Here is a 14,987-nt window from a genome sequence, read left to right on the forward strand (position 1 = left end):
GCGGCTAACCAATAACACCAGGCATCTTGCAGTACATGTAAAATTTTATTGTGAAAATTTTAAGGTAGATATTACATCTAAACACTTTCCAAATAGCATCAACAAGCATGAAATTACTTCGAAAACAATTCCTTTTCCTTTGAATACCTCAAAAAATTCATGGAGGAAGTCAGTATCTACCTCTCTCCACAAAACCAACATGTTTCTGTCAGTAATATGCAGGTAACGATGCAGAAATAACATTTCAATTTTTGATTTGCAAACAAGGTTTGGTATGCAATAACTATTATTTTGAATGCTTGCTTTAATATCTGCTCGAGTCTCCTTTTTCAGATCGACTCTCCCCACCATCTACTATAGATGCCACATAACTTGAGCTACCATATGCTTCACGAGGATCAGGGAGCACCCTACCCAGAGAAGGCGGATTCCTTTGGTCTTTTCTGCAAACATGCTCACGATCACAATAATGAAAATCACCACAGCTCCTTGAGTAACTCTCCCAACTTCTGCCATATCTATCTCGTGTATTACTATATGCATGGCAGGTGCTTACACCATAAGACATCCGAGGCCCTCGTGCAGGTGGTGCATCATGAGACGTCCCTGCAGGGTTGATAAAATAATATGTGGGACTACATTTAAACATTTTTACTGCTATCATTAAAGCATGAATTAGTTAAAGTACTATTTGGAAATATCTGCTTTCCTCCGCCTTTGTTGACAGGATATTAATCAAGTCTTCAATAGTCAGAAGGTTTTATTTAAGAGAAGTGTAAGAGTAGTATTTTGCAGCTTAACAAACTTAATTCTAAAGTAAATGCTCAGTCACATTTTCTTAACGTTAACTGAAGTTCTCACCTTCATATCATTCCCTAGGCTTTATACTGATAATGAGTACCAGATAAGCACTGTTTATTTTATTATTTGTGCACAATGATGAAAATGAATAAATATGTTTCTGGGATGATCAAAAAAAAAAAGAATACTCAATATTTAAACATGTTGCATATGTCCTTTACAATTTTCCTTAGAATTTCATTAAAATAACAATCCGGTCTATTAAATAAAATTCTGTAATTTACAAATCCATCCTGGACCCTTACCGTATCCCTGAAATGCATCTCTATAAGAACTTCCACGTAGATGTTCAGAATGATCTCTACCAAGGGCCTCACCGTAGCCATCGTGATAACTAAATTGAAAAAAAAAAAGTCTTTTCAATTTCCGAATGAACAATTTAAGAAATCCATTTGATAAATCCAGATAACATGACAGTACCTATATCCTCTAGAGGAATGTTCATCCCAACTAGAATGACCATAATCACGGTATGCATAGTCTCTAGGTGGTGGAGTATAATCCCTGGTTTCTCGGGAACTTGGACTATTTCTGCGTGCACAAGTTTAAGCAAGGAATGTTAAATTGTCAAATTGTAGTATCCAAAATAGAACTACATTACAACTTAAACACAGTTAAATTGCCAACCATCTAAATAAAATACCCACAGATCCCAAATGCCCAAAATGCCCAAATGCCCAAAAAGCACATGAAACAGATACTGATAATCAATGATGCAGGAAATGCATTTCAAATAAAAAAGGAGCTTCCACACTTCACACACACACACTGGAAGGGCAATAAATTTTCAAAAGCAGGAAATAACAAGTGTTTGAGAGGATGTAGATAAATTGGAGCCCTGACACAATGTTATTTGGAATGAACAATATAAGAAATCTATTTGATAAATCCAGAAAAAGTTACAGTATCTATATCCTCTAGAGGAATGTTCATCCTGCATAGAATGACCATAGTCTCAGTATGCCTAGCCTCTAGATGGTGGAGCATAATCCCTAGTTTCTCGGGAACTTAGATGATTTCTCTGTGCATAAGTTTAAGCAACAAATTTTAACTTTTCATCTTCTAGTATCGAACACATGACTAACTTACAACTTTAAATTAAAAGGCCAAACATCTAAATAGATATTTCTCCAAATAAAATAGGCAAATGGCCAAAAAGCACAAGGGACAGATACTCATATTCAGTGATTCAGAAAATGCATTTCTTTTTGTTTTATTATACTTTAAGTTCTAGGATACATGTGCATGATGAGTTAATGGGTGCAGAAAATGCATTTCAAATCCAAAATGAGATATCATATTTCACACACACAGATGAATGGCAATAAATTTTCAAAAGCAGGAAATAAAAAGTGTTTGAGAGGATGTAGATAAATTGGAGCCCTGATACAATGTTAGTTGGAATGAACAATTTAAGAAATCTATTTGACAAATCCAGAAAAGGTACAGTACCTATATGCTCTAGAATAACTTTCATGCCGACGAGAATGACCATAATCATGGTAAGCATGGCCTCTAGATGGTGGAGGATAATCCCTAGTTTCTCGGGAACTTCGATGATTTCTGTATGCATAAGTTTAAGCAACAAATTTAAATTTTCTACTTCTAGTATCTGATATATGACTAACTTACAACTTAAACAAAATTAAAAGGCCAAACATCTAAACAGATATTTCTCCAAATAAAATGGGCAAATGCCCAAAAAGCACATGGGACAGATACTCATATTCAGTGATTCAGAAAATGCATTTCTTTTTTTTTATTATACTTTAAGTTCTAGGGTACATGTGCATGATGGGTTAATAGGTGCAGAAAATGCATTTCAAATCCAAAATGAGATATCATATTTCACACACACAGATGAATGGCAATACATTTTCAAAAGCAGGAAATAACAAGTGTTTGAGAGGATGTAGGTAAATTGGAGCCCTGATACAATGTTAGTTGGAACAAACAATTTGAGAAATCTATTTGACAAATCCAGAAAAAGGTACAGTACCTATATCCTCTGGAATAAGTTTCATGCCGACGAGAATGACCACAGTCACGGTATGCATGGCCTCTAGATGGTGGAGCATAATCCCTAGTTTCTCGGGAACTTCGATGATTTCTGTATGCATAAGTTTAAGCAACAAATTTTAAATTTTCAACTTCTAGTATCCGATATATGACTAACTTACAACTTAAACAAAATTAAAAGGCCAAACATCTAAATAGATATTTCTCTAAATAAAATGGGCAAATGCCCAAGATGCACATGGGACAGATACTCATATTCAGTGATTCAGAAAATGCATTTTTTTTTATTATACTTTAAGTTCTAGGGTACATGTGCATGATGAATTAATGGGTGCAGAAAATGCATTTCAAATCCAGAATGGGATATCATATTTCACACACACACACTGGAAGGGCAATAAATTTTCCAAAGCAGGAAATAACAAGTGTTTGAGAGGATGTAGATAAATTGGAGCCCTGATAGAACGTTAGTTGGAATGAACAATTTAAGAAATCTATTTGACAAATCCAGAAAAAGGTACAGTACCTATATCCTCTAGAGGAATGTTCATCCCGATTAGAATGACCATTATCACAGTATGCATAGCCTCTAGATGGTGGAGCATAATCCCTCGTTTCTTGGCAACTTGGATGATTTCTGTGTGCATAAGTTTAAGCAACAAATTTTAAATTTTCAACTTCTAGTATCCAATACATGACTAACTTACAACTTAAACAAAATTAAAAGGCCAAACTTCTAAACAGTTTTTCCCCAAATAAAATCGGCAAATGCCCAAAAAGCACATGGGACAGATACTCATATTCAGTGATGCAGAAAATGCATTTCTTTTTGTTTTATTATACTTTAAGTTCTAGGACACAAGTGCATGATGAGTTAATGGGTGCAGAAAATGCATTTCAAATCCAAAATGGGATATCATATTTCAAACACACATTGGAATGGCAATAAACTTCAAACAGCAGGAAATAACAAGTGTTTGAGAGGATGTAGATCAATTGGAATGCTGATACAATGCTAGGTTGGAACGGAACATGATGCAGCTACTATGGAGAAATGTGGTGGTTCCTCAAGAAAACAAACATCATTATCATAGGACCATGCAATTCCACTCATATACACCCAGAACCGAATAGGCATACTCAAACAAATATTGGTGCGTAGAAATACTCGGGTGGAAACAACCCAGATAAAATAATGGGTTAATAGCTTGTGGAAGGAGTGAAGTGCTATGATGTAAATGAACCTTCAGGACATCATGCAAAAGGAGAGGAGACAAATACAAAAAGTCATGTAGTGTTTGAGCACATTAACATTAAATACCCACAACAGGTTAAGTTCAGAGGCAGAACACTGACTGGTGTTATCTAGCAGCTGAGGAAAAGGAGAAACTGGGAGGGACTGCTTAACTGGTAGTTGGAGTTTTAATTTGGAGTAATGAAAATGTTCTGGAAGTCGATGGAGGTAGTTGTTGCCTGGCACAGAACGTATTAAACACCACTTAACTGTTCACCTTATAATATTTAATTTTGTTATGTGAATTTCATCACCACAGAAAAAAAAATCAACTGTGTTTTTTAATTTTTCCTTTACCCATCGTTAGTTGCATAACCATCATATCTTGGTGACATGCGATCATTTCTCCAGGAAGATATTGTCCCTCTGCGTGGAGGAACTCCATAATTCTCTCTTCTTTGTGACATGGGACCTTTAACATTCAAATGATGGAACATTACGTAAAGAACACCAAATCTGAAACGCTATTTTCTCTTCTCTCAAACAACTTTTTTAAATTATTTCTTCTATGACTCCATTCTTTGTTTCCTAAATTACTAGACAGACATGACACTGTGAATATTTCTCATGGCTTTGGATAATCCCATGGCTTCCACAAGGCCAGTTCTTCTAATGAAGCTGAAGGCAAACATTAATGCTTAGGTAAAAGTTCATTTGTAATGGTTAATAACTACTTAGTTCTTATTTTCCTTTTCATGTAAATTACTGATGACTGTGAGTGACACAGGGAAAACACGTAAAACCATCAAACTCTTCACTGATTTTAAAGTTTACATACATTGTCCTTTCTCAGCCAAAGAAGGTAGATTTTCCAATATCATTCAGTCCATCTCACACACATAAATACAGCTACCTTTAAATGACTATATGCTAAATGTTTACATAAAAGTTCTTTATCTCTAACTGGTTGGCTCTATCTTAAATGTTGACAAATTTAAATGTATTAGTGAAGATTTTCTAATGATGGTCAGGATTTGCTTTTACTGCAAAGAAAGCAATGCTATGCAAGGGGTCATTACAACATTGTTGCTATTTCAAAATAGAAAGTTTCTCCTTTAATATATTCTTCACTTGCTATTCCTTAGAGGTCAGTGTTTCACATATGATACCTTCACTGGCTAATTTTCCAATGGAAATGTGTTGGCTTGGGTATCCTGAAGCCAATAAATACCTCCTTTCACCGATACTCTACGTATGAAATGTAAAATTGAAAATGGCAGTTTTTAACTTCCTCCATATGTGGATGGAGGACTAAGAAAGAATTTTAATTTGCTCTGCTTAAACTTCCTTGCTAAGAACTTTTATTTATTGTCTTATTTTCTTCTGCTCAGTCTGCAGTCTTACAATTCTCAAAAGTATTACTTGCATTCAACCCTACTGCTCACCTCATGTTGCTTAGTTCTAAATTCTCTCCTCAAATAATTTCAAATCTTACACTAAGGACCTTGTGTTAATGTTTAAACATCCCGGTACAATCTCAATTACTGATTTACATACACCTATATTTCACAACTCTGCATTTCTGTGATATCCACTTAATTTAAGAATTTTGGACTCCTACGTGTCTACCTCTTGAGCCTTAAATTTATTTTTAAATCATATTTAAGCCCAATGACTCCTTGTCTGCTAAATGCTCTTGTAGTTCTTTTGAATCTTCATGCAAGCAGTGAGTATGCCTTGCACATACGCATTACTGAGGTCTCAGAAGCTGGATGGCCAGGCTTAGCGGCTCACACTGTGAGTGAGTGTGGAAGGCTGAGGCAGCTGGACCGCTTGAGCCCCGGGCTTTAACATCAGTTTTGACAATGTAGTCAGATCCTCTCTCTACAAAAACATAGGAAAAAAATGTAGCTAGGTGTGCTGCTGCATGCCTGTAGTTGCAGAAACTCGGGAGGCTGAAACAGCAGAATTGCTTGAGCCCAGGAATTTGAGGCTATAGTAAGCCATCATCTCACAAATTTGAGGCTATGGTAAGCCGTCATCTCACATAGTGCACTCTCACGTAGTAAGAGCAAGACTCCAACCCGGCAAAGTCACCGAACAAGCAATTTTTAGAATGGGACACCAGGGGACTTAGGAAATGGAAGAATTAATTACATCAAGAAGCCTACCATCAAAGAATACTGCTAGGAACTTTTAGAAAAATTAAGGGGAATTTTCTAGCCAACACAGGATTAAAAGGAATGTTGGCCTCACTCTAATCACTTCTTTGATCTGCAATGAGAAGCTCAAGTATTTCTTCAACATAAATCTGAAATGTACCTAGTGAGATAGAAACTATAATAAAAGCTATCAATCAGCAATTATGCTCACGTATGTGTCACTTCCCTTTTGTTCAATGAACTTAAAGGTAAGCATTCAGGTAAAACGGCTCATTTTCAGTCATACAAAAACTACGGTCTTTCTGTCAGGTAGCATTTACCTTGGCTTCCCATCCAACTACTGCTTCTTGCCACAGCAGAAGGAGCAGATTTTTTCGGAGGAGGCCCTCCACTTCTTGAAGATGGACCTCTTTTAACTGGAGTGAGTCCCCTAGAATAACTCATCTTGAGATCAGGAGTGTATCCACCATCTTCTGAATTTCAAACAAAATCTTTTTAGTTAACTAACATCACTGTTTCTTAAATGGCTAAGTTTTAGTTGTTTACAAATATTTTCTACATTTTATAACAAATTCACATTTTGTCTAAACTAATAAAATTAGCATTCCTACATGGTATTAGTACACTTCAAGCAATAAAAGTTCATTTAGAAAACCTAGAAAGGAACTCAAGTATCATAATATATCGGTATGAGGGAGAGATGTGGGAAAATGGGGCGTGAACAGGGCAGAAACCTATCACTAAAATATCTAAATATAATAGGCATAAAAATATTAAAAGAAAAATGATAACTGACTGTTTATATCCTTCTGTAATGAGGAAAAATTTTCAAAGCACATCATAAAGATAAACTAATTTCCATTCAAAGAAACTCAAATATTTCCAATACCAAGAAGTCACATATCAGGAAAATACATTGTCTCTAAAATTTGTTAACACAATATAGAATTCTTAAAATTCCCTTATGAGACACTAATTTTCAGATGAGACTATGCTGAATTTTAACAGTCTTTAAGAATTGCATATTCGGTAATATAAACATATTTTTTTACATCTACAAAAATGTAGATATATGCCAATTGCCAGGTGGTGTTACAGGTTAGAATTTATATATACATTCTCGTCCGTGGCAGAGTATAATTGAACCTCACCCTCAAGATCAGTGGAGACAAAATAGCCATGAAGCTATGCATCTTAAACTGGAGCAAACACTGCAATTTCAACTTGAAAACAATCTCCAATTAATTACACGTCTGGTTATTAAAACTCCAAGTTAATTGTTAGAGTTTTGAAGGTTGGTTAATAGATAATACAACTTAACCAACAGGTTTATTTATTTATTTATTCAGATGCACTCTTGCCCTATCACGCAGGCTGGAGTGCCATGGCATAACCTTGGCTCACTGCAGCTTTTGCCTCCCAGGTTCCCGTGATTCTCCTGCCTCAGCCTCCTGAGTAGCTGGGATTACAGGTGCACGCCACCACGCCCAGGCAAATTTTTTTGTATCTTTAGGAGAGACAGGGTTTCACCATGTTGGCCAGGCTGGTCTGGAAATCCTGACCTCGTGGTCCACCTGCCCTGTACTCCCCAGGTGCTGAGGTGACAGGCGTGAGCCACCTCGCCCAGCCCATCCAACAGTTTTTTTTTTTCCTTTTTTTTTAAATATATGGTTTGTTTTTCTTTTGGATGTAAAGATGGACCCCTCATTTCTATTAAGTAAATCACTCATAAATATCATTTTCAGTGACTCAGCCTCCAGCAAAGAAAGATTCATACATATCTGTGAAGCCGTGGTTTTTAGAACTTTCCAGAGTCACAAACTCTTTTCAGAAATTAAAGTTCTACATTTCTTCAATTGAAAATGCTTTATGGCAGGCCAATGTACAAACTCTCTGTATCAAAATTACAAAGCAATACATTTGCATAGATGTTTCCACATGTAGACACAAGAAAACAAATACTGCAAAATCAATCTTCAGTATTCAGTTACTTTTTCCTGTTGGAAAATTTTAAATATTACATCGTACTTTGATAATACAACTGACACGAAGTTCTGGGCCCTAAAGTAGAAAACTCTAAAGTATAATGAATATAAATGGGTTCTGCAGAAAACCGGTTGAGTACAGGCAATCAGCATTCACAAACACAACCCAGTTTCAAATGTGTGTTACTTCAATGCAAACTTACTATAATTTTAAAACAAATGTTAGATATTAGTTCAATCATTCTTCTAATACGCCTTTAGTACTTAGAAATAAGTTTGCTTATTATCAATAAGCTAATTTTCTCTTCATACAGGAAATAAAAAAATTGAGAAATTTCGATATCGTCAAACTTATTTTCTTTCAGTCCTATGGTTCCATCTTTATATTTTAAAACATTACCCAGGTGTCCTTCATGTGAGGGAAGCCACCCTCTTGTTCCTCCACTGCTTCCTCTTGCAGATCTCAGACTTCCTGAAGGGCTTCTGGTTCTCGAAGAAGCTGGTGGTCTCCGCCTACCATCACTTTGAAAAGATGGTTTCTTGGCTTGTTCTACTTTTATTGCTTTTCCATCCAAAGACTAGAAGTATTAAGGGTACTATCAATAACACTGGCACATTTAACGTATGCACATTTTACAAACATTTTTACATCAACTGTAGTTCAATTCGAGGTATTTTCTCTCAAAAGGAAACTTTTTTTTCTCCTAAAATGAACACATCTTTCGCAATGCCAAATTTGAGACAGTTACTGAGCACATGCCTTCCATTAAGGGATCAAACACAAATTCTATTTTTCAAATTCCTTGAAAACTTCTCCATTATTAAAAAAAAAAAACTCAAACATAAAAAAAAAGATTGACCCATCACACATTCTATGGAAGAATGTGGCACATCTGTTTTTTACAATATATAATCCACTTCATCTTTGTAGTCACATCACTGATTTGAAAGTTGCAATGTCCCAACGAAACTTGTGTCATTTAAAAAAAAATGAGCTTACTTTTTCAGAGTGATTAGTCACATTACTCATTATGAGTTGTTTCTTGTTGGATTTGCTAACACTTACATAAAATGTCCCCATATGATTTACAATTCTATATTGACTCTAAAAATGTTTCTGTAAATGTGATCCTTGTTTGATCTCATTAAGTTTTCTTGCCTTACTCATTTCTTACCTTGCCTTAGACGTGCCCCTAAAAAACGAATCTTAATATAGTACTTCAGGTAATTTCTCAGAAATGCTTAACTATCCTAATTAATTTCATAATAACATTTTTCACTGTAATCTTTTCTACAGGCCACAGCAATTTTTGAAAACAGTTCAGCTAATAATGCGATTTTAAAATTACATGGCTTTTGTTATTTGGAGGAAGGACTTAAATCCCTGAACAAGACCCCTTGCAGCCACATCGCCCGTTGTTCCTACCTTGAAACTTCTTTTGTTATTTCTGGGCTCAAAATATTTTCCCCAGATTTGCCCACGGCTGCTTCCTTCCCAGTGTTCTGAAGTCAGCCAAAATTCCTTAACTGTTAATTCCCCCTGAAAACTCGAAGAACCTCCTTTATTGGCCATCTTAACATTAGTGTGCATACAACATTCATAGTTATTTTAACACAATAAAACATGTGAGATGAAGTAATTTAGAAATAACGTTGGCTGGGCGCGGTGGCTCACACCTGTAATCCCAATACTTTGGGAGGCTGAGGCAGGTGGATCATGAGGTGAAGAGATACAGCTCATCCTGGCTAACAGGGTGAAACCCCATCCCTACTCAAAGTACAAAATTAGCTGGGCGTGGTGGCATGCCTCTGTAGCCCCTGGTACTGGGAGGCTGAGGCAGGAGAATCGCTTGAACCCGGGAGGCGAAGGTTGCAGTAACCCAAGATGGCCCCACTGCAATCCAGCCTAGGGCACGCAGCGAGTCTCCATCTTAAAAAACAAACAAACGAACAAAAACTTTACACAAATTATCTGCCCTTTTGCTTGAAAACTAGAGGGAAAAAAGAAATTATCATAGATTCCTATACAGAAGTCAAAATTATCTCCATACCTACCACAAAGCCATGAACCAAAAGCAACTCTCGGTTTCTACCACAGCTTGAAATACTAATTTATAAGGGTGAATAAAAATGTACTTTCTGCTATGTGACAGGAAGTGTGCTAGATGTAACAGAAAGAAAAGCAACTAGCAAGACTTAAATATGCACTATATACAATTTCACGATCAATAGATTAATACATAGTACAGCGAGTAGAAAATACCTACAATACGCAATGAGGAAGAAAATATGAAATCTAAGTGGTTTTTGAAGCATAAATTTTATTTATGAGCCATACACAGGGAAGGATAATTCTCAAGGAGTCTAAAAAAGCACTTTGGGAATAGCCTGAAGACTAACAGGACCTAAAAACAGATTGGGATAACGTTATTTATTTATTTTATTTATTTTTTGTTTTTTTGAGACGGATTCTTGCTCTGTTGCCAGGCTGGAGTGCATCGGCGTGGTCTCGGCTCACTGCAACCTCTGCCTCCTTGGGTTTAACCGATTCCCCTGCCTCAGCTTACTGACTAGCCGGAACTACAGGCACACACAACCAGATGCAGCTAATTTCTTTTTTTTTTTTTTTTGTATTTTAGTAGCGACAGGGTTTCACCATGTTGGCCATTATGGTTTCTTTCTCCTGACCTTGTGATCTGCCCGCCTTGGCCACCCAAAGTGTTGGGATTACATGCATGAGCCACCATGCCCGGCATGATTGGGATAATGCTATAAAGCAAAAAACACTAAAGAGCACAGAATGGAATGCTCTTGACTACAATGTAAAGGAATTCAATAATTAATATAATTACATAGAAGTTTAAAGCTTAAGTAAACACACAATCTCTAGATTTAAGACTCAACAGGACAAGAGACCATTGGTTCAATCAAAACAAGTCCTCAAACACACTGGGGAAATGAGTAATTAGCTATTCATGTTACATAAATTACTCTGGTGACAGGAAAGAAATGTCCTTAGGAGAAAAAGCAAGCACGGAGCCAAGAATGCCAGTTACTTCTTCTGTTATCTGACTTCAATGTTCTCATATTATTTTCTATTTTCAACTACTTAACCTTTCCGTAAATGTAAGGGTCTTATTTAAATACACTTTTGCAAGAATATATTTTCATAAAATACATTCTTCAAGAAGGAAAGAGTCTTTCCTTCTTGTGCATCTGTTATTAATAGCATTTAATAAATATTGACTTATTACTTTCATTTACATGAGGGTTCCTTTTAAGTTTTAAAGCTCTTCAAAACCTTTTAAAATCTATTTGCACTCATATCGAAATACAAACATAGAAAAAGGTTACCAAATATTAATTTATAGAATGTTAATTCCAATACCCTTCCAACTACACTTGCACGTATATGGCACAAAAAAGAGGATGGCTTCATGTGTCATTCTACTATCTTCAAAAGTTTAGTAATATTAAAAAGACCTAGAAATATTGTTAATTGAAGAACAGAGTTAGAATATTAGTAATAAGGGACTCTTACCTTTCCATTCATATCTTTGGCAGCATTCTTAGCATCTGCAGGGTTCTCAAAAGTAATAAATGCAAAGCCTCTGGATTTGCTGGTTCGATCCTTTATCAAAAGAACTAAAATATATGAAAACATTTTACATTCATATAATGGACTCATCAAGGTACTCACCATCTAAAGGTTACATCAAACTAAAAAATAATTGCATTTCACATCACTATTATGGTTCTCAGTACTCAGTCACCCCTACAGTCAGTCTAGTTTATTCCAGTTTGTTTCGGAACTCCACAGCACATTTACTTTCCCTCATTTTCCTTTCTAAGTAGTAGGTTATCCTTTCCACAGAACCTTAACCTACTACTATGAGAATTTTCCAAATATCAAACGGATACTACAAAATAAGAGTTTAAAATGCATAAGGCATTTTAACGTAGGTATACAATGAACTTCGAAAAAATATATTTTTTCAAAACATATATATATAACATACATATTTTAAACATACATATTGAAATATACATGTGAAAATACACACACACACACACACACACACAGAGACACGGTTTTAAGAGTTACCTTCTGATATGGGACCATGTTTCCCAAATACTGCTTTAAGCATCTTCTCATTGGTTTCTCTATTGAGGCCACCAATGAAAAGCTTGCCAGGATGATCTGCTTCTACCATTGTGCTGTAAATGGTAAAAAATTATCTATATTTAGATATAAATAAGCTAAAAAGAGAAAATTTTATTACGTACTGTGCTGAAAACCCAAGTAAAATTCCCTTCCCGAGGCTGACATCTTTTTAGTATTTCTTACTTTATATATGTAAAATTTGTAACACTCAGAGCAGAGGGGCACTAACTTCATGGACAAATGCTGCATTTTAGTATGTACCTGACAAAATCTCACTTCTAAAAATTAGATAAGAAAAGCTATTGTAATTTTCCTCAGTTGCAATATGAAGAATGTCCCCATTTAAATAATTTTATTTGAAAAGAATCTATTTATGAGGTACAGTGTGATGTTTTGCATATTTTCTTTCTTGAGATGTATGTCTCCTGTTGCCAAAGTGAACTGCTCACTGCAGGCTCTTCCACCCAGCCTCAACTGATCTTCCTACATCTCAGCTTCCCAAGTAGCTAGTACTACAGGCGCTTTCTACCACAGCTGGGCAATTTTTTGTATTTTTAAAAATAGACAAGGGTTTCCCCATAGTGCCCAAGCTAGTCTCCAAATCTTCGGCTCAAGTGTTCTGCCAGCTTGGGACTACCAAAGTGATGGGATTTCAAGGGTGACTCACCACACTCAGCATGATATTTGGATAAGAGATTAAATCGAGCTACTTAAAATGTTCTAGGAGGAGAATATTTTAAATATTTTACCATCTTTTAGTGATTTGAAATATACAATAGGTCAAAGATCCCCAAACCCTAGCCTTCAACCCGTACCTATCTGTGGCCTGAATGTGATGCCGGAGGATGACATGTAATACCTGTCTGTGGAGAATGTAACGCCTGAGGATGACCTGAGGTGGTACACTTTTATCCGGAAACCATCCTCCCTACTCCCTCGCTGGCCCTCCCTGTCCCCGTGACAGCCTCACTGCCCCACCTGGCCTCTGTCACATTGCTCCTACCGGAAGACCCGCCCCACCACGTGCCCCTCGGAGCCCTGCCGCCAGCCCCCACTCCCAAACGTGTCCACCTCGCCGCCTTCTTCCCCTGCGCAACCCTTGTCTGAGGAAAAACTGACTTCTACTAAACCAGTCCCTGATGCGAAAATAGCAATGAAAGAGTCCATTACGTTACCCAGGCTGGTCTCAAACTCCTGACTTCAAGCCATCCTCCGACCTCCACTTCCCAAAATGCTAGGATTACAGGAGTAAGGCAGTGTGCCAGGTTAACAGAATAACTTAAGCGCATCTATTTTGTTCCAGTTTTCGGCTATCTAACTCCATTTATCTCGGTTACACCCACTTATTCGGTTTAAATTATTTACGGTGCCAAAGATACATGAAACATCTTTCAAATACTGTCATACAACGAAGGAGACAATCACAGGCTTTACAGAGGCAAACTGAAACTCAGATTATTTGTGGCCCCATATTTCTACATACACTAAAGTAACACAATTTATGTCAAAATTTGATAATTTCTTCCAAGCAAATCAGACACGCGACATGTGCTAACTAAAAGTGTGACTTTTTAATCGCAGTGGTTAAGTGTATTGCCTGTATTCTGAATTATGACCACATTCACAGAGAAAACCCGCTTTAATAAAAAGTGCACATGAAAACAAATGGCGGCTTAGCACCATCTCCCACAACTAGTCGGACATATTAGGCACTTAAAGGTAGAATCCTCAGCAAAAATCAATGAGTTTAACGAAAGTGAGTCTCTTAATAGCACTGAGGAGTTCTTTCCCCCACTGACTCCTCCCGTAATTCAACAACCACACATAGAAAACCCATCCCCTTTTGTAGACAAAATCCCAAACCTTTGCTTTCTATTCTTGCCGAGAGACCCAGCTGTCCAGAGAAACAGAAAATACCTGCGCTTTTTAGTAGGACAAAGAGCCTGAGGTTCGCCTGGCCCTCAGGCCGTACGGAACCGGCTTCGGAACACCACAGGGCCAACTGCGGGAAGGACAGCGGCAGCTACCCTGAGAGGGAAGGACGCCAGAAGCCGTGCCCGGAAATCCCGCCTACCTCCAGCGGCCAATCATTGCGAAGGCGGTGGGCGTCAGCCAGTTCCTGCGAAGGCTGTGGGCGTGTCCTGAGGCCCCTCCGCCCCAGCTGGCCTGCAGCTCCATCATCTCGCGGTAACTCTTCCGAGACCACGCTTGTGCCATGTGGCGGGCGGCGGTGGAATAAGGCACACGCGAACTGTGAGCCCTTTGCAATTGTGGGCATGGAAGACCTACACCCTAACTGGCATCCTGAGGGTGGCAAGACATTAATTAACCCACAGGGAACACATGAAACATCTCACTTCATTAGGCAGGCTAGGCTGATGGTACCGAATATTGCAGATCCAGAGGGGAGAGAGAGGGACAAGCGCTGCCCGCTGGGGCGAGGGCAGCGGCGGTGGCTTGGGGGGATTGGGGCAGGGCGGGTGCGTGGGACTCAAGTTGACTGGTACGTTGCTGAGGTGGAATTCCTCTGCACCAGAAGCTGAAACCCTGCAAGGATTCTG

General features: G+C 37.6%; 1 protein-coding gene across 4 annotated transcripts; it reads right to left on the reverse strand.

Annotated features, from left to right (window-relative positions):
* Positions 1-304: 304 nt before the first annotated feature.
* On the reverse strand, positions 305-12,475 carry LOC129395777 (RNA-binding motif protein, Y chromosome, family 1 member F/J-like). Of its 4 annotated transcripts, none has more exons than XM_055107229.1 (11): positions 12,367-12,475; positions 11,803-11,906; positions 8,662-8,839; positions 6,597-6,749; positions 4,472-4,586; positions 3,407-3,517; positions 2,861-2,971; positions 2,314-2,424; positions 1,282-1,392; positions 1,107-1,195; positions 305-606 (listed from the first exon to the last, which is right to left on the reverse strand). In XM_055107229.1, exons 1-11 carry the CDS (start codon positions 12,473-12,475, stop codon positions 305-307), a joined length of 1,494 nt encoding a protein of 497 aa, XP_054963204.1. The 4 variants fall into 4 exon arrangements, with proteins under 4 accessions (XP_054963204.1, XP_054963205.1, XP_063458073.1 ...); XM_055107233.1 differs by having other exon boundaries at positions 594-608; positions 1,114-1,195; XM_055107230.1 differs by lacking the exon at positions 1,282-1,392.
* Positions 12,476-14,987: the final 2,512 nt, after the last annotated feature.

The sequence above is a fragment of the Pan paniscus genome, chromosome Y (assembly GCF_029289425.2).
Source record: "Pan paniscus chromosome Y, NHGRI_mPanPan1-v2.0_pri, whole genome shotgun sequence".
NCBI lineage: Eukaryota > Metazoa > Chordata > Mammalia > Primates > Hominidae > Pan > Pan paniscus.

Bases quoted from the DNA above. Each gene is read 5' to 3' on its own strand.
- LOC129395777 (XM_055107229.1), bottom strand. From the start codon at position 12,475: ATGGTAGAAGCAGATCATCCTGGCAAGCTTTTCATTGGTGGCCTCAAT. The intron at 1,393-2,313 runs GTACTGTACCTT...TTGTGCACGCAG, and splicing joins AGTTATTCTAGAGCATATAG to AAATAGTCCAAGTTCCCGAG. The intron at 1,196-1,281 runs GTACTGTCATGT...TTTTCAATTTAG, and splicing joins CATTCCTCTAGAGGATATAG to TTATCACGATGGCTACGGTG.